Genomic DNA, 24,394 nt, shown 5'->3' with positions numbered 1-24,394 from the left:
GGTTTCTTTACATTTCCATTTCTGTGGTTTCAAATCTGCTGCATTCTTTCTATCAATCGGTACTTTTAGTAAATACAAATTACTAAAAGGTTCCAAAAAATCAACATACCACTGTGAATTACACAGCACTCACTGCTATGCTTTGTTGTGTTGGAAATAACAGATGGACAAGAAAACCTCTGCAATCTGAATATTCGATATAACACCTAAAGAGGAGCCAAACGGGCCACTGGCCTGACAGAGGAGAAACAGTGCCCTAGTAATAACTAAAATGTGATATTCCTATCCTCATAGAGGTTACATTTTCAGAAAGACTCAGGATGCAACAGCGGCTGGAATCGATAAATACAAATTACTCTTTGGAGGGCAACTTTAATCTTTAAAATGTCAGTGTGTTAGGGAGAGAAATCATTAGATAGGCCAGAATGGTAGAATGAGGAGATGGACAAACGCCTCCATTGTGTGGACACGCTCCCCCGTTCCGGCTACGCCAGGGCACTCACGAGTTGGCGTGGATAAAGTCCAGATGCAGCTGGGCCCGCTGCAGAGCGGCATACTTGTCGCCCATGGCCTGGAACGCGACCCGCGCGGCCCTCGTGGACCCAGACGCCGGGCCCAGCAGCCTTTCGCCCGTCTCCACGCCCACGTCCACGCCCACGCCCACGCCCTTGCGCGGACACCTGGCTCGGCGAGCACGCGCTCCCCCTGGTGGCCGGAGCGCGAACCTCACCCTGCACTGTGGGCCCGAGTGTCTGGCAAGTTAAGTCTGGTGCTGATCTTGGATCCACCTGGTGATAAGGCGTCTGGGCTAGGCTCCTCTTCCCGAATTGAGGTTTAGGTAACCTTACTAAACACTCGTTTCTATCATTCCCCAACTGGAAAATGGAGCCCAGGGCTGGGGCTAGAATTCGATCAGAAATGATCGCACACACACATACACACATAAACACACAGAATGGGAAGAATCTGGGTGGCGAGGTCGGTAAGGGAACGGGGGTGGTAGGGAAGGAAAATGGATAGTTTCCCTTTTGCAGTTGTTACACAGCAGAGGTCAAGACCCTTTGTGTTCTCACCCCAGCACTTGCCCGTGTCCCTGGGGTTGTGTTTTCTCCAGTTGAAGGAAAGAAAGAGGAAAAGCGGTCAGCCAGAGAGGAAAGAAAGGAAGAACTAAAGGCAATCAGAACAGAATGTGCGGCTTGTGTTCCGTGAGAACCTTTTTCACCTGTCAGCTGCCATTCAATTGTTTGATGTGCTGGCGCGACTCAAAGAATAGACATTCTGTATTGTTCCAAAAGACAGAACTGGGCAAGTGGAAGGTGGAAAGAGGGGGACGGGGGATAAATATAAGGAAGGGCTGTGTATGCCAGCTGTCCGAAAGGGGATACAAAGCACTGGGTCACCAAAACCTGAGCTGAAACAAGATCTGTCAAGAAGGATGTGTTATGGAAAGGTGCTGGCTGGGATGACAAATTAGTAGACCTAGTTGACCTCTAAGTGTTCAAACTCATTCATTCTAAGGCACTATGACTTGCAAATAAGGTAGTTCAATAGTACTCAGCGGATGTTTTATATGAGAGTTTTAAAATCAGAAACAAGCATCTGTGGAATAAAGAAGTTGGACTAGATGTGTTTGTGATTTCCAGGCATTACACAAGCAATGAGGCTCACAAAAAAAGAAAAACAATGTCAATTTTGGGGTACTCATTCTACTTCCAAAGAAAGAAGTTTATCTGTTACTACATTTGTAAGACTCAACAGAGGAAGAGAGAATTTGAATGGCAACCCAAGCCCACATGGTGCTCTCATTTGAAAACCGGAAGTAAACACAAACATTTCAAGGAATTTTCCTGATTGCATTTTTGTTTTAACAGTGGCTATGATGGTGTTTTAATAGCAAAATTCTCTTTACTAAGCAACGTGAGCTATCTTTCCAATTTTTCCTTTCATAGAACTTCAATGGAAGTATGATATTTTATTTTCATTTTATGGGTAAGAAAAGCTTGACGAGCCTCTTCTGGATTTATTTTATTACCCCCAATTTCCAGCTGCTACCTCAAAGAAATTTACTTTTGGTAGGGCACCAGAGCCACTAGCCTATAATTAGTAATGGGCTGTAATACCTAATTTCTACCAGAGGGAAGGGTGTGATTATCACAGAAGCACTCCGTCTAATAATCTTTGCAGAGCCCTCCTACAGTACATGGGCAGTCCCAAAGCACTAGACATTTCTGGTTGGCCTGGATGACAGGCACGCGGGGGGTGGGGGGGATCTATTAGATGGTGCTGAAAAAGAGCCCTGAGATCACTGTGCACAATCCACCAAAAGCCTTTTTCCCCATTTCAACTCTGCTTTGCCACTCTGCTGTCATAAAGGCAATTCGTTTCCTCTTTAAGGTATACTTTTGGGATTGCCTGTCTCAGCCACCTCCCTCAGCCCTGCCTCAGTATTCATTTTAACATTATTTCATGATAAAAATACTAGGGGAATAACAGGGAGGAGAAATTTAAAATGAGAGCATCATCTGTTCATCTTATGGTTGATCCTGATGTTAAGAACAGTCAGTTGGGATACGAGACTCTTCAACTCTTCCTAACCATTTCAGCTTTGCAACATTCACGTACTAGTCACAAATGGCTCAAATTTTTCAAAAGCTCCACCTTCCCCCTTTCGCTTAACTAACTTTGTCTGAACCAACATTTCATTACTCTACACAAACATGTTTAAACTCAAAACAAAGTTTATAAACATAGAAAACGGACACTTGTACCTTCCAACCAGGCACAATGGTGTACCATCTCCTAAGAATGATAAGAAGTGAGGTCGTCCTGAGATAATAAACACAGAAAACAAATGTTATTAAGGTGATAATGTTGAAAGAGGCCGATAACCCTCAATCGATAATAATGAAATGTCTCTGAAAGCACCTCACACCATTATTGCTCATTTTCTGGCTTTTGTGTGAACCTTGTCAGTGTGCTTTCATCTCTTCCAATCTACTCCAGGTTAGACAATGGTGGGGCTTTCATTATAGAAATTCTGTTACCCACATAACTGACCATCTTTATATTCCCAAATATTCAGCACTGTGATAAGCATGAGACGGTGGAAAATATGAGGCCCAGAACTTGCTCAAAGAAGAATAGTGATGGTATTAAATGAGTTAGAAAATATGGTATTCACTCTGGGTTGGCTAACCCACTAGCCATTTTCCCAACTTTCCTCTTTCTACTATCAAAGCTGAAAACTTGCTTTTCTATACTCCCCTGCAGCAAAGGTGGCCATCTGACTCAGTCCTCTTGAATAAGATAAAAGCAGAAATGTGTTGAGTGGTTTCTAGAAAACCACTAGATAAAAGGCACAGTCGGGGCTGGTTCTACCTCCCTTCTTTCTTGTTTCTGCTTTAAACACAGGTGCAATTACAGGATTGTGAGGTGTCATTTGCATCCGTGAGGGAAAGTCAAGAGAACTGCATGAAGCAGTCCCAAACATTCTTGAATTACTAAACCAAAGCCAGAAGTCACTCACCTCCAGAGTTTTCATTATGAAACAAAACTTTATCTTTATTGGTTTAAGTAATTATAATTGGATTTTCTTTTAGTTGTAGCCAAAACTGTTCTTAACCAATAGAAATAAAGACAAAGCATAATGCCAGAAAGCACCAGAAGCATACTTTCTTTCCATCACTGGGCATCAGCAGAAGATTATTTGTTATGAACTGTGATTTATAAGTCTTTTCTTGCCAGAAGTGGTAAATGTCAGTAGAGAGGAAGACACTTGCAGGAGACATTAGAACAAACAGAGAGAGGAAGGGGCAATACCTGTGTGTATACAGAATATCATAACTAGAGTTGTTAGACTAAAGCACAGGAAGAGACAGTGTTGGCCAGATGAGGAAGGAGAGCATTAAAGAGAAGTTGGAGTGTCGGGGTGAAATTTATGTTTAGAGTGATGTATAATTTGGAGCCATCATTGGCTCATGCAGTGAATCAGTCATTCACTTGGTGAGAGCCAGCTCCATGGTAGGTTCCAAGAATATAAAAATACAAATATCATGTTTCTGCCTTCAAGGGGTTACAGTTTAATAGAGGCAGAGTGTATCAGGTTTCAGTGTAGGAAACAGAAACCATTCTGCGTACGTCAGACACCAAGTAATATGATGCAGGGAAATGGATATTGACAAAATCCATGGAAGAGATAGTAGTGCTCGAGTCAGGGGCCTACCACAGGACAGCTGAATTCAGCCTCACACCATGAAGCTTCAGAACAGAGGGCAGCAGTCTCCTGATGCCACTGCTGCAACTGCCTCCAGCTACACATGAGGGCGGTTTCCAAGTACAGGAATGCTGAGGCTGGCCATTGCCTCTGCGCACTCACATCCCACGTCCTGCCTAGTAGCATCAAAACAAAACAATATATTTTACATCCAGAATCTAAGTATAGTTTCTAGTTTTTCAGTCTCTCTAACTGGAGGGATTAGAGAGAAGGTGCTTGGAGACTAAGGGAAACGATGCACAGTTTCCACCACACTGATGGACTTTTAAAGCCTCCATTCGTGTATGAAGGTGTTACAGGTCCTGTGAGAGAAGTCTGGGTTCCAAGGAGGGAGGTGGGTTAGGAAAGATTTCAAAGAAGCGATGGCACTTGACCAGTGCCTTGAAAGATGATCTTACACTTGTTGGGTGAACAGAATCAGGATTGGCATTTTAGGTAGAGTGTTCAGTTGAAAAAAGGAAAAATGTGAAGCTCCACAGACATTCAATAGGTAGCTCACTGTGTCTGGAGTGAGGGGCACAAAGTGGGGCAGGAGAGGAGGGGGTGCAAGCTTCAAGAGGACTGGGAAGGAAGTGGGAGTCAGGTCATGGTGGACCCTGAATGCTGTACTGAGGAATTTGGAGTGGATCTTGCGGGGGTTGGAAACCAGAGTCAGGCCTTCAGCAATGGAGGGCTATGAATGAAATGTGTGCTTCATAAGGATTGCTCTGGATGCTTGTGAGTACTAGGTTGGAGGAGTTCAAGCCCAGAAGCAGGAAGGCTAGTTAGCAGAGTGTTATAGTAGAAAGTGAGAAATAGCCTCCTGAGCTGGGGAGAATTTGATATTATGTGGGAAAGAGATGAACTGGATGCCCTCATAGCTTAGGTAGCCATAAAGGTCATCTCTGGAAGACTTGCAATAAAGTGGAGAAGAAACCATGGAAATGAGGACTGGAGTGGTGCCCATGCAGAGAAAGAGATGAATAAGAAAGGTCGATATTAGGAAAACCTGGGAGTGGGCATTCCTAAACAGGACCACAAGATACTAGTAAATGCAAGGAGAAAATACAAGTTTGGTTGGCTTAACTTAGTTCTTCAGGGGTCTGAGGGAAGCAGGAAAGAAAGAAAGGGCAAAAGTTACTCCATGGTTTTAAGCTTGAAGTCCTGGGGAGATGGTCTTGCCATTGACAGTATTGGGTAAGGCACCCAAAATTACCAGTTTGAAAGGTAGAAGAGAGTGAGTTCATTTTTGTCACGTTAGGATTTCAAATGAAACAAACAGCACATCCAAGTAGAGTACTGTCTTGCACTTTAAATAAATATGTGGTTTTCCTGTCTTCAATGGAGTTAGCTAACAACAGGTTGTCATTTTTCAATAAAATGTACTTTTGTGTTATGGAAAATATTAGTGAAGTTATTGAGCCTTGTGTGCCTCTGAAGTTAGAGGCTGAGAAGATTGTGGGAATGGGAGAAGGTGGTTAAAGATACCAGGAAGAAAAGAGACACACTCAGGTGAATGTATGGGGAAATGCGAATTTTGTGGCTATGAGTTAATATTTGTCAACACTGATCAAAAAAAATCTGCAAATCAATTTTCTGTCCTGAACCCCCGTTTAAATACGGATGTCTAATTTCTGAATTGAGGCTGTATATCAACTCAATAGGCTGTCTAGAATTATACACTAGCCTCACCTTGAGAAGACAAGACAGTGTTTTTTATAATTGTATTTCCTGGGATTTGTCCATTAAAAAATGAAGGGGAAATAATGTGTCCAGATCCTTCTCAAACTTGTTCCATCTTCTTTCAACAAAACCCTTTTATCTACAAAACAGAAATAGAGTTACAGATACAGAAAACAAACTTATGGTTACCAGGGGGTAAGGGGGAGGGGAGGGATAAATGAGAGATTGAGATTAATATATGCACACTACTGTATATGAAATAGATAACTAATAAGGATCTACTTCATAGCACAGGGAACTCTACTCAATACTCTGTAATGGCCTATATGGAAAAAGAATCTAAAAAAGAGTGGAGATATATATATGTATAACTGATTCACTTTGCTGTACCCCTGAAACTAACACAACATTGTAAATCAACTATGCGCCAATAAAAATTAAAAAGAAAGAAAAAAATCATTGCAAATAGCCAAATTTAGTGCATTATTAGAATGCAAAGTGATAAAACAACACACATTGATCTTTGGGGCACTCTGTAATGAGTCTTTTTAAAAGTTCAAAGGTGGAAAAAACCTCACACATGTAAGTAAGACTCGTACTCTGACCTTTGAGAACAGCACTTACAGACGTGCAATGAATCACTGACAATTCAAAGGGAGAGGTAAGCACATTTTTCCTGCTGTGGCAAAAAGAACCACCTCTTAAAATTTCTTATCTAAGTCAAATTGCAGACCTTTGAAATGAAACAAATTGTCCTATATGTTCTCCAATGGACAATTTTCAGTCTGGGGACCTTTCTTACCCATAATTGAATTGTCTTCCCCCCATAACATACCAAAATAACATCCAGAAAATGCCTGGTATATTTCAGAAACTTAAATAAACTTTTGTTTTTAATATAAAATTTGCTATTTTTATTATTATCATATCCCTCCCATATCAAATTGCCAGACTTCTGTTATTTGAGGTATGCTCAAAGAATGTTGTAATGAAAAAAGAGTTTTTAGAGCAGGGACAAATTTTGTCTACAATCAAAACTGCACAACAGTTTTAGAATAGTTTTTGGTTTTATTTTACTGTTGAACTTCAATTATCTTTGTTCTACCATAAATATAACAAAAAAGTAATGCAAAAAATCCAACATGTAAAAGAAATGAGCCTGTGATGTGATATCAGGGGTCTTCTATCATCAGCCTAACACTCTACCATCTTGTTTTTTGTAGCCTGATATTTCCTCAACAAGGTGTGAAGCCTTTCATTTCACAGATACTGCTGGGGGAAATCATAGGGTGTGGTGGAGAGGAATTACTGAATGTGGGCTGAATGTGGAAGTAGCTAGTTTCAAGGTTCCCAGTTCAAACACTGATGCCATCCTGCTCTTCTGGCTCAGAGGTATTTTCTGGATATCCCTACCTTGGATGGGGACTGGAGCGCCGTCCAGAAGAGGCAACTTGCTCTTAGACCTTATCCCAGTGATATGGTTAATGATGGAGCATCTTCCTGGGTGTGGTGACTGATAACACATAATGCTATTGGAAAACATCGAATCAACAAAACATGCCAACAGGCTTTGATATGAAGTATGCACATGGGGATTGAGAGTTCATAACATCTCTCGAGTTTCCAAATTCCACACCTTTTCGCCCCAAATCATTCAGTTTGAGTGTGGCACATGGAGGTTGGGGGTGGGAAGTGAGTCATTGGTTTAGAGCCTGAATCCTTTTCACAGTGACTTCCTGACTTTGTATCAGTTTCTGTAACATGCTTCTCTCCACCACTCTTTCTCTGGGGGCGCTATTTCTTTCTCTTTAACTTTCTCACTTGTTCCTCCCCATTCCTAGGAAAAGCACTCTCTACCCTCTGATCGCTAACCACCGAATTGGTCAAGTGGGTTGTTGTCTCTATTCAGAACATCACTTCCTGCCAAAGCTAATCACCCCATCATTTAAGGGGCCCCCATCCCTAGGTAGTCTCTCACCACTGAAAAGTCATATTTGCAGTGGATATCACCACTCCAAAAGTGGTATTTCCTTTTTTCTTGTACCTAACTCTTATAGATAAAAATCCCCATGATACCTGAGGTGATAAGTAATTATTATTATCAACTTTCCACTGGCAGGATCTTCCCCCACAAAGAAGCATGCCATCATATGCTGAGGAGTTTGAGGGATTGGGCTCATTAGACTTGGCTGGATTTATTAAATATTGCCTCACATTATTTTATAACTTAGGTGTTCAAAAGTTTCTTCAAGACAGCTATGTGCATGATGAAATAGTATATAGTTGGTCATTTACCCACCCCCTCTTCTGTCTTTCACTTTCCCCTAGAGCACAAACATACCCCAAACTCTGTCATGGTCTTGTCTTTATAACCATATCTCAATCAGACCATAAAATACCTTTGTTTAATTATCTTAGACTGAGTCCTAATGCTTATTCTTTCTGTGTTTGTAGTCTCTTCCTTTTTCTCATCTTCCTTTTCAGGACTACCCCTCCATTCTTATCCCCACCTAAAGTTCTCTTCTTTGTGGCATCATAATTCTCATCTAGAGTAACTAAAGGATTATTAATCCTGAGCAGAAAGTCTGATGGTGACAGTAGAGAATATGACATCTCTCTGACCTAAAGGGGACTGGGACATTGAAAGCCATTATACCTCTATTAAAAGTTAAATCTCTATTCCTTATAGTAACCTTCTGTATGGGGATAATCACAATTTCAAGAGCCTTGGAACCTGCACTAAATTTGATTTTCTAGTTCCAAAGGATAATATTCTCAGGATTGCTTGAGAACTATATTACAGTGGATAATAAAAAAATGACTATAATAATGCATTTAATGCCTATTATATGACCAGAAATAAGCCAAATAATCTGGTTTTAGGGCTCATGAGAAATCTGTGCATTCTATCTGAATAGCCTGCTAAAAATGAAACCAGTGCTGCCATGGTACAAAGGCCTCTTTCCAAGCTCCCTAATTCACTCTTGCCCATTTATACCTGTCCCAATACAGTTTGTGTCCATGGAAAAGAAATGTATCCATCAACCTGGTGGTCAACCTCCATGGGAATGGGAGCTAAAATTTTACATTAGCCTCAACATGTTGACCCAGAGATATAAATAATTTAACAATTTTTAAATTCCTAGGATGGAATCTGAATCAGGAAAGACAGAAAGAGAGGCTTGTGAGAGAGCATTTCTTATCTTTCTCAAACCTCTCTTTTACTGAAGAGAGAAAAACAATTTCACCATGGAAAACATCGTCAGCTGACAGAGTCTCAGGGGGACTCCTCCTCCATCCACTATTTTTGGTCAACTTTCCAAATACTCCTATTCCTTATGGACAAACAAGAGTTGGGAAAAGCAAAACTACCCAAGTTTGAAGGTTTTTCTCTTTGTTAACTTGTTATGGAGTGAATTATATCCCCCCCACCAAACTTTATGTATTCATATGTTGAATCCCTAGCCCCCAGTATCTAAGAATGTGACTGTGTTTGGAGATAGGGCCTTTGAAGAGGTAATTAAGTTAAAACGAGAATGTTAGGGTATGCTCTAATTCAGTCTGAGTGGTGTCCTTGTAAGAAGAGGAGATTAGGACAGGGACACCAGGGATGTGTGCATGCACAGAGGGAAAGCCATGTGAAGAGGCAGCAAGAGGGAGGCTAAAGAAAAGCTGAAATGAGGGGTCTCAGAGGAAACCAAGTCTGTCGACACCTTGATCTTGGATTTACAGCCTCCAGAACAGTGAGAAATAAATTTCCTTTGCTTATGCCACCCATTCTGTGGTATTTGCTATGGCAGCTCTAGCTGCCATATTACATGCTCTAGCTGTAATATGCTCTAGCATATTACAAACTAATACCCGCCACCCAACAACAATTAATGGGAAGCAATTTCTACCATTCTTATGCAGCCACTGTGCCAACAGATGTTCTCCTTTTAACCTCTTGCCCCTTCCAACCCAGGACTCAAGATTTTCTGTTTATGCTCCCCAATCTGCCTCCCCACCCATGGCATTTCATTTTCAAATGCCCTCATCCATAACCTCCTATATCTTAACTCCCCCATCTTTTCCTCAAGGAACAAGGCATTTCAAGCAATAATTTAAATCCTTTAAAGCTATTCCTTTCCCTGGAGAATCCAGCTGTTGTTTTTATACACTAGACTGAAACACATGCCCTTACGTTTTGACCCTGAGTAAGTCACACTGGTGAGGGCTCAATTACAGGTTGCAGCAGAGAAAAAAAAGCATCATCAAATGATAGAACAGCCTTTACTTCAGATCTACACTAGATTATCAAGTTTATCTTCTGAGATTACCAGAACCGTGGGAACAGATTGCTTCCCTATGGAACTAATACTAATGCCCACAGAGCCATCTGCAGAGAAAAATCTAGCCCCATTCACTACTGCAGTGATTCTCAAGAAATGCTTTCTTTGCTTTTAGTTTAGTGGAGCATGGAAGACGTAGCAAATGACAGACTGTGTTTTGATAGTGAGCCAATTGGGCAAGGTCCCTTGATAGTTCTGTGCTCCGTAAACTAGCTAGCACATTGCTGACGCTCAATAAATGTCACATATCATCAACTATCAATTATTCAGTGTATAACGAGGAAAATGCCTTGGCATGCATTATCTCAAAGCTTAATCAAGAAGTTGTGTGATTCTGACACCATATCATAAAAACAGATTGGTATTTTTACTTAAACTGCTAGACCGTATACATTTGTATTAATGACACATCTTTAAATTACTCCAATTTGTTTATGGTGACAAACAGTAGAAATCACTGAAATTATTGAACATCAATAACATAGAGGATTGCTTAAGTACAATATTCCCAGATGTTACTGTGATAGCCTCAAATGATGGCTGACTAATGTATTGTGTCCATTTGAGCACCTTGATCTATACCCATCCTCTTTCCTTTCCTGGAATTTTCTTCCTCCCTCAACTGGATTTGTCCTCACGAAAAAATCCAATTGGCCTCACTGGGAGACTTTCCCTGAAATGATATTCTCCCACACAAGAAACAATGTTTGACATATCTTTGTAACTCTAGTACTTGGAACAATGTATATGGAATGTGTTCAAAATAGATGGATTCTGAAAAGTGCCTAGATCATAGGAAGTGCCCAGTAAATAGGTGAGTGAAGGAACACCTGAAGGATAAATCGGTAAATTCCCCATTGTCTGTCTTCATACTGCTCTATAGTGGGTGTCCAGATTAGCAAATAAATGGGAAAGAGGGAGGAGGAGGAACCCCTGCACAATAGGTGTAGCCTAGATCTCAAGATGACAATGAGCCTGGATAGTGGGGAGCTCTCCCCTCCTCCCCAAACCAGGAAGGATCAGCCCAATCTTTCAAAGACCCTGAACCACCTACATCTAGTAAAAGAGAAGTCTATTAGGCAAGTCCTTAAACTTCACCAAACCACATTAAACCGAATGCATCTGAAGATGCAGCAAGTTTTAAAATCTGTAGCAGTCACACTGAAAATGAATACAAAAGCAGAATACTTTTCTCCAACATTTTAGCTAATATCTCCAAATGAATCCAGCTCCTGCTATTAATATATGAAGGGAGGGGGTACATGCCCCATGTCCTGACAACAGCATTGAAAAGTCAATAGTTACGATAGTAAGAGGGAATATAGTGTACTTAAGTGGAGGGAAAAGGTTAAAGAAAGACTATACCTTCTATCGCCTACAACAGGGCTTCGTTTTACTCACAAATTGAGAAAAAAATAAAAATAAAAACAAAAGCTCCAGCTTCCAAGGCAAAACAATATTCTACGTAGTAATTCAAAAGTAGTTTCTGCATTCTACCAACTGAGCCTGAATCTGACTTCTTGTGCCTCACTAAACAGTTACTTTCTGCCTGTAAGACAGACTACAGAAGCTCTCATTCAATCTTGGGATATAGTTGCTGTGTCATTCTCTGCCTAAATGTAAAAAAAAACCATGAGTGTAATGGGCTATTCCCTCAGTCCTAGGAGGGAAATGGTACCTCTAAGAGGTTTGACCTGATAATAATGACATGACATGATAATAATGACATGTTAATACTCTATCTTAGAATACAAACTATATCAAACCCATTTGCAGTCAAATCAGTTTAAAACTGACTCCTTTACCAGGTGCTATGGTAAAATTTTGTTCTCAGGTAGTAACTCTTTGAGAATCTCAAATAACTTCACAAAATTAAGTGCTGTCACCAGCTTATTTTCAATAGGTCGAATGCTGCTGAAAGCTCAGTACAATGTTTATAAGGGATAGTATCGTCTCCTTCAACACGTTGACTAACCTTCCACATTTTCTTGATGCTGATGATGTCATTGAATCATGCTAGGCTGCACCATGCCCCCCATCACTTCTTATCAGAATTTTATAAATGAGCATTGCATTCTACAAAGCTTTGCAGTTTGTTGGGTCTGATTGCATTTGTAGCATGACTCAGAGCAGAAACTAAATTGAGTTTGCTCCTTGGTAGAATAAAATTTTCTTTCTTTTCTTTTTTCTTGTTTAAAATTTTTTTTATAGTATTAGATCTGATTTCATACATTTTTCTTCTAACATTTATATTTCACTAATATGGAAGAGGCCATGGGATATTACCAAGGTCTATCAGACCATATTAAAGTAATAATTTCTAAATATAAAGCATCAAAGTTGTAAACAGACTCCACTGGTGAGTTTCATTAATTCATGCCACTTGATCTTTCTGTTTTTCAAATATAGATATTCCAGTTTCATTTCCAAGAGCATTTCTATGTCTTTATAATTAAGATTGCCAATTTTTATGGATCTAGCTTTTTTCTTTCATAGATCATAAAAAGAGACAAGCTATAGGGAACACTATTCAAAAACCAAAGCTTAACATAAAAACGAAACAGCTACATTTTAGTTTTGTTTTTTGTTTTGTTTTTTTGCTGCCAGTAGGATAAGACTGTAAATTGTTAAGACTAGTGCAGGAAAATACTGACTCAGTTTAACACAATTCAATTTAATTTGAATTGGTTGATTCAATTAAGTTCAATCATGTTTACTGAGGGCTATTATATGAGGCTATTGTATGAAAGGTCCTGTGCTAGGCACTGAAGGCATAGAAATAGGAGTAAGATGAAGCACCAGCCTTCAAGAAATGTGTAATCTACTCAGGAACATTGAAATGTACATACATAACCATAATACAGGGAGAGATGGCCTACGTACCAAGGATATGCAAATGTAAGAAAGAGCAGCCAAATCTGATTTGGGAGATCAGAGATGGCTTCATTCACCAGGAAGGACAAGATTTTCTGGCCCATGAAGGATCAAATACCTTTACTTCCCCTGCGAACCTGAGTTGCTGAGGCCACCTTCACCTGTGGGCCAAATTGGGGTCACATTCACCTTAATTTGCTTCATTTCACTGGCTTTTGCCTCTAAGCACAAGCAGCGCTCTACTTCTGCTTCAAAGTTTCACCCCGTAATTTCTGGACACTCCTTCAACAAGTTATTAAACCTCTCTGAGCCTCAGTTTACCCATCTGTAAAATGATAATACCTTCACCATAAAATTGTCACTAGGATTAAATGAGACTGTATATATAATTTATGGAAGAACTATTATTACTTTACACTTGCATTATACACTTCAGCCAAAATAACTAATGAACCATTTTGTGAAAGAAGTAAAAGAGATAGGATGCAACCCTGCTCCCATCCCTCCTCCAGACAAGGCTCATTTTAGGTGCCAAAAGTTGAAGAATGATGGAAGGAAGAGAAGAAGAGGGAAAGATGAATTTCTCTTTTGGTTCTATAAATTTTAAATAACAAGAAAGTACTTTCCCTTTGGTTTTCTTGAGGTTCTTCTAGTCTATCACACAGGTGCATATTTACACCGCTCCATCAAGTAATAAACAAGGAGCCTTACAGAAATATGGCAGTAGGTGTTGCACCAACAAAATCTTTTCTAGATGGACACATGGGATAGGCTGCCAAGACTCTGCTGTGCTTATTTCCAGATACCTGTCTTCCCAAGCCCTCCATCAGTAATTGGAAGCACAGCTCCCAGCTAGGTAGATCCAGGTTTCTAAACACTCTATGATTCAAAGGTAAACATCCAGAAAGTCATCTCTTACCACTTTTCTATCCCTACACCTTACTTGTTACAGATTGCATAATCTTGATGAGACTGGCTAAAAGATGCATAGTTTCTATTGCGAATAAACTGTATGATGATGAAATTATTCATTTAACTGTTAATCATGCCACTGATAAAGGGAATTGTTTGAACAATCAAAATTTAAAAAAAGGTGTTCTGATTGTATTCATTATATACTTTTGTTGGAAACAAGCAAATTTTACCACCACTTTGTTTTTAATTAAACTTTTTATTAAACTTTAAACTTTAAACTTTAAACTTTTTATTAAACTTTTTATTTTTAGATCTGTAGAAGCATTTGTACTTGTAAGAAATAATACAGAGAAATCCCATGTGACCTTCACTGTGACCTTCACTGAGCTTCCCCCAGTGGTAATGTTTTACAAAACTATAATGCAGTGCAATATCACAACCAGGATGTTGACATTGATATATCTACTAATCCTATTCAGATTTCCTCAGTCTTATATGTACTCATTTGTGTGTGTGTGTGTGTGTGTGTAAGAGAGATGGAGAGAGGTGTATTTAGTTCTATGCAATTTTATCGTGTGTGTGTGTGTGTGTGTGTGTGTGTGTGTGTTAGTTTCAAGTGTAGGGCAAAGTGATTCAGTTATACATATACATATATCCATTCTTTTTCAAATTCTTTTCCCGTATAGGTTATTACAGAATATTGAGTATAGTTCCCTGTGCTATACAGTAGGTCCTTGTTGATTATCTGTTTTATATATAGTGGTGTGTATATGTTAATCACAAACTCCTAATTTATCCCTCCTCCCCACCTTTCCCTTTGGTAACCATAAATTTGTTTTGGGGGACTTCCCTGGCGGTCCAGTGGTTAAGACTTCACCTTCCAATGCAGGGGGTACAGGTTTGATCCCTGGTCAGGGAGCTAAGATCCCACATGCCTCACAGCCAAAAAACCGAAACACAAAACAGAAGCAATATTGTAACAAATTCAATAAAGACTTTAAAAATGGTCCACATCAAAAAAAAAAAATCTTTATAAAAAATTTGTTTTCGAAGTCTGTGAGTCTGTTTCTGTTTTGTAAATCAGTTCATTTGTATCACTTATATGTGGAATCTAAGAAGATGATACAATTGTATCATGTTTATGTTCACAAATCCACCACCAGTCAAGATACAGAATAGTTCCACCACCACAAGGGTCCCATGTATTGCCCTTTTATAACCACACCCACCCGCCTCCATCCCTAATCCCTAATAAATACTAAAACTTTCTTCATCTATAATTTTGTCATATCAAGAAGGTTATATAAATGGAATCATACAGGAAGTAACCAGTTGAGATTGGCTATTTTTACTCTTCATAATTCCCTAGAGATTCATCCAAGTTGTTGTGTCTATCGATAATTTTTATTATATTATTATTGCTGAGTAGTAATCCATGTGTAGATGTACCTCAGTGTATTTAACATTCATCTGTTAAGGACATCTGGGTTGTTTCCAGTTTTTGCCTATTACTAATAAAGCTGCTGTGAACGTTCTTATACAGGTTTCCATAAGAACATAAGTTTTCATTTCACTGAGATAAATCCCTAGTGGTGCAGTTGCTGGGTTGTATGGTTAGTTGTACACTCAGATTTGTAAGAAACTGCCAAACTGTTTTCCAAAGTGACTGTACCATTTTCTATCCCCACAGCGATGTGTAAGTGATCCAGTTTTTTCACCTTTTTTGTTTTGTTTTGGTACGTTTTTTAACATTACATTAGTCTGTGTGGATGGTAAAATTAGTAAGTAAATACACAGCCCATATAAGAACAGCCTGTAAAAAGTCAGTTCAAAAAGTCCAAAGGGTAAAAAGGTAGGAGTTATATAAAAAGGCCATCTCATGCAGCAGCCTCTCTGACTTGTCTCAGTTCATAGGGCCTCCAGGTACGCAGCAAATGCTTCATATTCCTGGAAAGTACCCCATATGCCCTAAAGCTCTGCTCAGTCTAAATTAAAATAAATAAATCTTTTCTTTCCAAAACAGGATCATGGCCTATAAAATGCTTCAAGTGGCCCTGTGTTCAACAGTGCTTATAGGTAAGAGCCTATTTCTTTTTTTTTTTACCATGTCTTTTACAACTGTTAGGTGGATTGATAACCCCTTTTGACTTTTTAAAGAAATGAACAAACATGTTTTGTTCATAGGCCAATTCTAAAGCATTAGGGAAACCAAACTATTGTGTCATGCTGTGGTTTTGGACATGTTAGTGTTAATTGTATGTGTGATCATTCTATTCCTAATTACGTATTAACATGTTATTGTTGCTAAGAAGTCTATTTAACTGCTACCTCCAAAGAAGTGTTCCTTGAACAAAGAAAAATTTTCAATGTCTTTTAGAAACTGTAATACTTACATGATACAATTATGTGGAAACCTCAAGGGACTCTGAGAGTGTGAATTCATTAACCTTTTAGGCAAGCTGTAGCTCAGAGAAGTGCTGAAGAAGTCACCAAAGGCCAGATGATTTGCTGCCAAAGTGACCCAGTGACTCAGTGGCTTATATCTGAATTGAACTGAAAGGTCATTTTGTATCCAAAACTGCAAATACTTACAAAGGTGTAAATTATTTTCATGCTTAAATCTTTATAATTTATAAATACTTCTGATGAAGGTGCTTAAATCAGAATAAATTTCTACTTTTATGACAAGCTTGAGACCCAAGCAAAAGAAATATGTATTTCGCTTGAGATACACACACATAAATAGATATAGATATATATTTAGAGTATGAATCTAGATATGTGTGTACACATATATACGTGTGTATATGATTAGCCCTTTATTCCTAAGCATATGAATAATTTTAACAAAGAGTTTTAATCATCTATATTGCACTTTGCATTTAGGACATGTTTAAACAAATGATTTAGCAAATTTTAGCCAAGTTATTATTAAGCAGTTATCATCAAGGCAAATACAGTCACACCCAGTTACAGCCCACACATCCAGCTGAAGTAAGTGAGGCTGGCTCAGTTTAAGAGCATGTCTGAGGAGCAACTGTAAACGGAAGTCAGGGGCTGGTTATAAACCATCAGTACAGTGCTTTGCCTTAAATTCTCATCCATGCAGCTGACTTTAGAGTGGGTGATAGTGGATGATCACAAGGGTAAAAGCACTACAGTTGGTCCACATTCACCTGTGAACACTGCAGAGTCAAAAATACCAGCCAAAAGGAAAATGGTTCTGTAAACTGACTTTCATTGACTTTCTTTAAAAACAAGTTGGAATTAACTTTAACTCCAGCTGAGATGAAAATATATCTACCTATAAAGACGACTGGTTTGACTAACTTTACTTGATTGATAAATAAATAAGTAAGTAAGTAAAATTAGGTAGCTGAAGTTCATGAAAGAACAAGTTGAGGATCAGAATCCAAGGACAGAGGGAGGTTTACACTGCTGGATTAACCCTTCAGATCTCAGGAAAGAATCCTTTACTGCTTACAGGAGGAGGGGACTGCAGTCTTTAGAACCAGATTCATTTGTTACACTAAAAACTAGTTTAACTGACATTTTCTAAATCACATAGCTCTAAAGTAGGAAATAATAGTTTGAACCAACTTTTTTCTTTCCCCACCCACTCCCCGGCTCCTTTTTCATTTAAGAATGTAGCCTATTCATCTGCACTTCCCTGGAGCCCTTCTGCTTGCCATAAGAAAACAACAATTTTTAAAAGTTCATTTTTATTATTTAAAAAAGTTTTCTCTGTTACAGATTAGTTGTCTAATAAATTACTTTTGTCTAGAACTTAATTTGAAGTAAGTAGGGAAAAGATCTCATTATCCATTTCCCTAGTGGTAATGCTGAAGCCAAAAATGATGAAGAGCCTACTCAAGTAATTAAATTTATGAGCAGAGTCCCCAAATTATTTTACTGATTTTCTCAAAATATGAACTTATACACATTGGGGTTGATTCCCTGGTCAGACAATTAGAAGTGTAAGTGTCATGATTTGATTAAAAAACAAAACAAAAATCCTTTCTTTAGCATTTAGGTCCAGAATTGCCTTCTCCTATAAGACATCAAATAGTAGTATTACTATTTTAAATCTTTATTATGTGTCAGGGCCTTTCCATATGTTACCTTAGTCCAACTCTCATAATCACTCTGAAAATAGGTGTTATGAGTCTCATACAAAGAGGAAACTGAGGCTTAGAGTAGTTAAATGACCAAGCTACACAGTCGGTCAATGGTCGATGCCAGGGACTTCCCTGGTGGCGCAGTGGTTAAGAATCCACCTGCCAATGCAGGGGACACAGGTTCGAGCCCTGGTCCAGGAAGATCCCACATGTGCAGAGCAACTAAGCCTGAGAGCCACAACTACTGAGCCTGTGCTCTAGAGCCCGTGAGCCACAACTACTGAGCCCGCATGCCACAACTACTGAAGCTCATGAGCCTAGAGCCTGTGCTCCACAACAAGAGAAGCTACTGCAGTGAGAAGCCCGCACACCGCAATGAAGAGTAGCCCGGCTCGCTGCAACTAGAGAAAGCCCACGTGCAATGAAGACCCAATGCAGCCAAAAATAAATAAATAAATTAATTAAATTTTTTAAAAAAAAGATCAATGCCAGATTTACATCTAAATTCTACATCCAGGTCTTCTGAGAACAAAACTCTTCTTTCTGCCACACAAACTGTCCCCTCTGTCACTGCAGTGCCGGGTATGGGATATGCAGGCATCAGATAGGCAGCAGAGCACACAACAAGACCTCCTCCCAAAAACGTAATATAGCCAATATGGTAGCCATTGGTTCCACAGGAAAAGTAATAGAGCCAATATGGTAGCCATTGGTCCCACAAGAAAAGGTCAGAAGTTAGGGAGCTGGGTGATTTTATCTGAGAAAATAGAGCCAAACCAGGACATAATCAAGAACCGTTCCTAGTTGTACTGATTTAAAGAAAAGTCCCAAACCCAACTTGTTCCACCTCAACAGGGCACTTTTATTTTAATTTTTAATTTTTTTGAAGTATAGTTGATTTACAATGTTGTGTTAGTTTCAGGTGTATAGCAAAGTGATTCAAATTCAGATTTTTTTTCCATTATAATTTATTACAAGATATTGAATATAGTTCCCTGTGTTATACAGTAAGTCCTTGTTGGTTATCTACATTATATGTAGTACTGTGTATCTGTTAATCCAAAACTCTTAATTTCTCTCTCCCCCTTTCCCCCTTTGGTAACCATAAGATTGTTTTCTATGTCTGTGAATCTATTTCTGTTTTGTAAATAAGTTCACATGTATCATTTTTTAGATTCCATAAATAAGCGATATCATATGATAAAATTTGTCTTTGTCTGACTTGCTTCACTTAGTACGATAATCTCCAGGTCCATCCATGTTGCTGCAGATGGCATTATTTCATTCTTTGTTATGGCTGAGTAATATTCCATTGTATATATGTACCACATCTTCTTTATCCATTCATTGATGGAAACTTAGGTTTCTTCCATGTCTTGGCTATTGTATGAACACTGGGGTGCATGTATCATTTCAAATTAGAGTTTTCATCTTTTCTGGATATATGCCCAGGAGTGGGATTGCTGGATCATAGAGTAATTCTATTTTTAGTTTTTTAAGGAACCTCCATACTGTTCTCCATAGTGGCTGCACCAATTTACATTCCCGCCGACAGTGTAGGAAGGTTCCCTTTTCTCCACACCCTCTGCAGCATTTGTTATTTGTAGACATTTTGATGATGGCTATTCTAACTGGTGTGAGGTGATACCTCATTGTAGCTTTGATGTGCATTTCTCTAATAATTAGCAATGTTGAGCATCTTTTCACGTGACTGTCGGCCATCTCTATGTCTTCTTTGGAGAAATATCTATTTAGGTCTTCTGTCCATTTTTTGATTGGGTTGTTTGGTTGATATTGAGCTGTATGAGCTGTTTGTATATTTTGGAAGTTAAGCCCTTGTTGGTTGCATTGTTCGCAAATATTTTCTCCCAATCCGTAGGTTGACTTTTCATTTTGTTTATGGTTTCCTTTGCTATGCAAAAGCTTTTAAGTTTAATTAGGTCTCATTTGTTTATTTTAGCTTTTATTTCTTTTGCCTTGGGAGACTGACTAAGAAAACATTGCTACGATTTATGTCAGAGAATGTCTTGCCTATGTTCTCTTCTAGGAGTTTTATGGTGTCATGTCTTATATTTAAGTATTTAAACCATTTTGAGATTATTTTTTGCGTATGGTATGAGGGAATGTACTAACTTCATTGATTTACATGTGGCTATCCAGCTTTCCCAACACCCCTTGCTGAAGAGACTGTCTTTTTTCCGCTGTATATTCCTGCCTCCTTTGTCGAAGATTAATTGACTGAAGGTGTGTGGGTTTATTTCTGGGCTCTCTATTCTCATATGTCTGTTTTTATGCCAATACCATGCTGTTTTGATTACCATAGCTTTGTAGTATTGTAACAGGGCACTTTTAAAAATGAAACAGCCCTATTTCTCATAAAGAGGAAATATGGACAATGCACATATTTGGAAAGTGCTTCACTGAGTAAGTAAAGCAGTCCTTGGGGTTGACCCATCCATGAAACAATTTGAGGGTTCATGCCCATATTGTTGGCTTATGGTCAGATCTATCCATAAAGTACAAGTATGCCTTCTGGTTTTAGACAGGGGAAGAAATAATCTGCCTTTGGCCTGTTTCTCTAGCATAGTTCCAGCTCTTGTTTTTCAAACCAGAGTTAGTAACCAAGTCCTATTTGTCTTGAAAGGTTTTTTGGTTTGTTTTTGTTTGTTTGTTTGTTTGTTTTTGACAAGAGCTTTTAAGCTCATATTTTCTTCCCCACAACACTGTCAGCACCTCCGATCCTTCCCTTTGTCTTCTTCTCTGCATAGAAGGAATGGACCTTCTCAGTCATCACTGCAGCCCTCCACTTCCTTGGAGAGCCTGTATTCCCTGATATAGTTTTAGTTTATTATATAAGATTTTGTTCTTGGGACTTCCCTGGTGGAGCAGTGGATAGGACTCCATGCTCCCAAGGCAGGGGAGCCGGGTTCGATCCTTGATCGGGGAACTAGATGCCACATGCATGCCACGACTAAGAGTTTGCATGCCACAGCTAAGGAGCCCGCCCGCCGCAACTAAGACCTAACGCAACCAAAAAAAAAAAAAAAAAAAAAAACTCAATTTTGAAAGGTATTACCTAACCAGATGGGAACTATATATAAAAAAAAAAAAGATTTTGTTCTTAATTTTACTTACTCACTTTGGCTTAAGATTGATTGATGCTCTCAAAGAGGTGGGTAGTGAGAGTAAACTGCAAAATAACTTGGTGGGAGAACAAAATGCCACTGCCAGTGACTAGATTCATTGAGCACTCTTGATGTTGTAGAAAAACTGTTTTCCTACCCACGTACCACCATTGGTCATGGCTCTAGGGTTGGGAATCCCATCCACACACACATAGGCAGTGACACAGAAGGAGTCACCATTGATTGAATCATATAAAATGCTGCCTTTTGTGAGTCACAGATGTCTCTGTCCACAAAATTCAGAGCTAATAAAAGAACTGCCAGCGTCAAAACTATGCCCCAGGGAATTACGTGGCCATGCGTGTGAGTACATATGTGGGTGTATGTTAGTGCACTGAGAGCGGGTTAAAACAGATTGAAGTTAAACTCAGGTAATACCAGTTTCTGTTTGCTTTTCAAAGTACTCGACACATTGGCAATGGTAACGTCAATAAAGCCGAAGTCCCCGAGTTAAAAGTTCAGTTTCGAAGTGTTTTATTAACAGACAGTTTAATAAAATCATGGGGATTTGTAAGCTGGTCCTGTAGTTCAGCACCTCTTTTTTTCCAGTTCGCTTCCATCAACCCTCTTTGTTTTCTGCCTATACTTCCCCTATTTGCCCTGCCCCTTTCCCCATGGTTTTTCACCTTTTGTAACCTTTGTAACCTCCCTTCTTCCATCTCTCCTTCCTTTGATTTCTTTTCTTGATTTCTCTGTTCTCCTTCATCCTTTTTTTTTCTTCTTCAGTTTTTCCTCACAATCCAAATTTCTCCTCTCTCTCTCTCAACTTTATGTGAATTGCAGCCAAGTGAGAGAATCCATTATACTAAAATACAACTCTTCAATCTTCTGCCACAAAGTTTTGGGTCAGTGACTAAAGTTTAGAGTGGGAAGGAAAAAATAACAATTTCATTATCTGTAAAGAAAATTCTTTACAACGCAGAGAATATTCAAGTCCAAAAAATATGAACCTAAACATGCGTATTTTAATCTCTCACAAAATTATAAAATTTCTCCTACAATTAGAGAGATCTTTGAAAATTTTATCATATTTCCAAGACATCTGTATATCCTTTTCTCCCCATCCTTTTTTGTACTTAATTACCAGTGACCATTTATACTTTATTTTAGTACTTAATTTATAAGCACACATAATTGCCTGGGCACTTATTTCATCTTTTTTTAAAGACATAAACATTTTAAGGACAGGGATGGAGACTCAGTCCAACAAAATAGTAAATAATAAATATTATTCTTTACTTGCTTATACTGAGTGCTAAGTGCTTTACTTGCAGAATCCCATTCCTAAGTATTTTTGAGTTTGTGGCATGACTGTACTGCTAATCTCCATCTCCAGTACAAACTTCAGTATCACCCAGCACCTAAAGGAAATAGCTAGATGAGGGCCTATCCTGTGAATCTGACAGACTTTTAGTGTCTTTTGCCCCCATCGAATCCTTCATAGACATTGAAGGTTACATGAGGGAAGGAGTTTACAGTTGCAGCCATCCAGGTATGACAAGCTCCTGCTAGCTGAGCGCCCTGGTTTATGCTCTTTTTTTAATTTTTTTTTCCCTGTTTCTTAGTGAGGTTCTGTGACAACACACCTGTTGGATTCTCTGACACCTTCTGACACACAACACTCCCCTTCTGAGTCCTGGTTTTGATCAAGTTGAGAAATAAACCAGAGTTGATTATGTAAAGCAACCCATTTCCTTTATCACTGAGAGGCTAACTAGGAAAATGTAGCATAGTCTAAGTACGTACAGGGCCAGGTGACGGGACCCCAGAATTGGGCGAATTTCATATACAATTTCAGGTTGCAGAACCAGAACAGCAAGTTCTGAGAAAGGGCAGCTCACTCTCAAGAAGAAAAAGGAAGAATGAGCTGGACATGCCAAGTTATGTCTCTCGGATTTACCAAGAGGGAGCTCTAAATGAGACTCCTCTGCATGGGAGAAAAAGGAATCTGCCATCAGACTCTGCCCTTTCATTCTGCGTCTAAAGTTGCACATCAGGCTTTCTGATCTTTTCAGTGTATAGGTTCCTACCACAAGTAGGAACGGTTATGAGTATAGTATACAGACCATTTCACGGTCATGAGCATAGTATATAGACTATTCAGTCATTTCTCCATTATCAAATTTAAAGACTCTTTTTCAACCTCCCCTGGGCGATGGCAATATAGGAAGTCTTTCCACTTCTAATTATATAGTTTCCCTTACTTCCACACTGCCTATCAGCCCGCGATGGGCACCCATCTCTTTGTGCCTAATGGGAATACAATTTTATTTGTTTTGCTTTAATTATTGGCCAGGTCTATTTTGACTTCCCTTTCACTTATTTCTGTCTGTCTCAGTTCGGACAGAAATAAGTCTCAGCATGTAAATTCCTTGACAGTAGTAGGGGCTGTGCCCACTTAGCATATTCTGTATGCTTCCAATGATATAATACCATACAGAGAAAGAAATTTTTAGTTAAGGACCTATTTGTTATGAATATATTCCAGTTCAAAATATTAGAGCTGAAAGAGATCATATGATCCAGCCTTGTTTTACAGAGCATAAAATGGAGATGCAGGAGTAAGAAGTGACTCTGGATCTCTGATCCTTCTGGGCTTGCATGGGGAGAGCTGTGATCTCAAACCTCTCCACACTCTTAAGTGTCTGCCTTATTTCTGCCATACAGACTTTTCTGCAGAGGATATTCCAGAAATGTTTAGATAATAGGATGAAGCTTGACAGGTCCTATTAAAACTGACTGTGATACAGCATGAAAGCAAGGAGGGTACGTAGGTAGTTGGAAAGGAAGAGAGGAAGATTTTTTTTACAGCTTATGATTACTAAGTTTAAAACTAACCTGGCTGATACTGTCTACATTAAAACACACACACACACACACACACACACACACACACAATATTTAAAAACTGAAAGAATAATAAAACTCAGGGTTCAGTTTCAATCCCCAGCAGTATTATCTAGGCTTACAAACACAAAACTCTGATCTTGCTCTCACTAACTTTCAAGGTTGATCAGGCAGAATGAAAAAGGGGGG

The 24,394-nt window shown here is 39.0% G+C and overlaps 1 protein-coding gene across 1 annotated transcript in view; it reads right to left on the bottom strand.

Annotated features, from left to right (window-relative positions):
* The window catches only part of MORC1 (MORC family CW-type zinc finger 1), a 243,757-nt gene that overhangs the window by 193,565 nt on the left and 25,798 nt on the right, over nucleotides 1-24,394 (bottom strand). The window contains 1 exon segment of the mRNA XM_057544938.1: nucleotides 2,769-2,826. Coding sequence (XP_057400921.1) covers nucleotides 2,769-2,826 — 58 coding nt within the window.

This window comes from Balaenoptera acutorostrata, chromosome 4, assembly GCF_949987535.1.
Source record: "Balaenoptera acutorostrata chromosome 4, mBalAcu1.1, whole genome shotgun sequence".
Taxonomy (NCBI): Eukaryota; Metazoa; Chordata; class Mammalia; order Artiodactyla; family Balaenopteridae; genus Balaenoptera; species Balaenoptera acutorostrata.
This window is presented reverse-complemented; position numbering and strand designations above follow the sequence as displayed.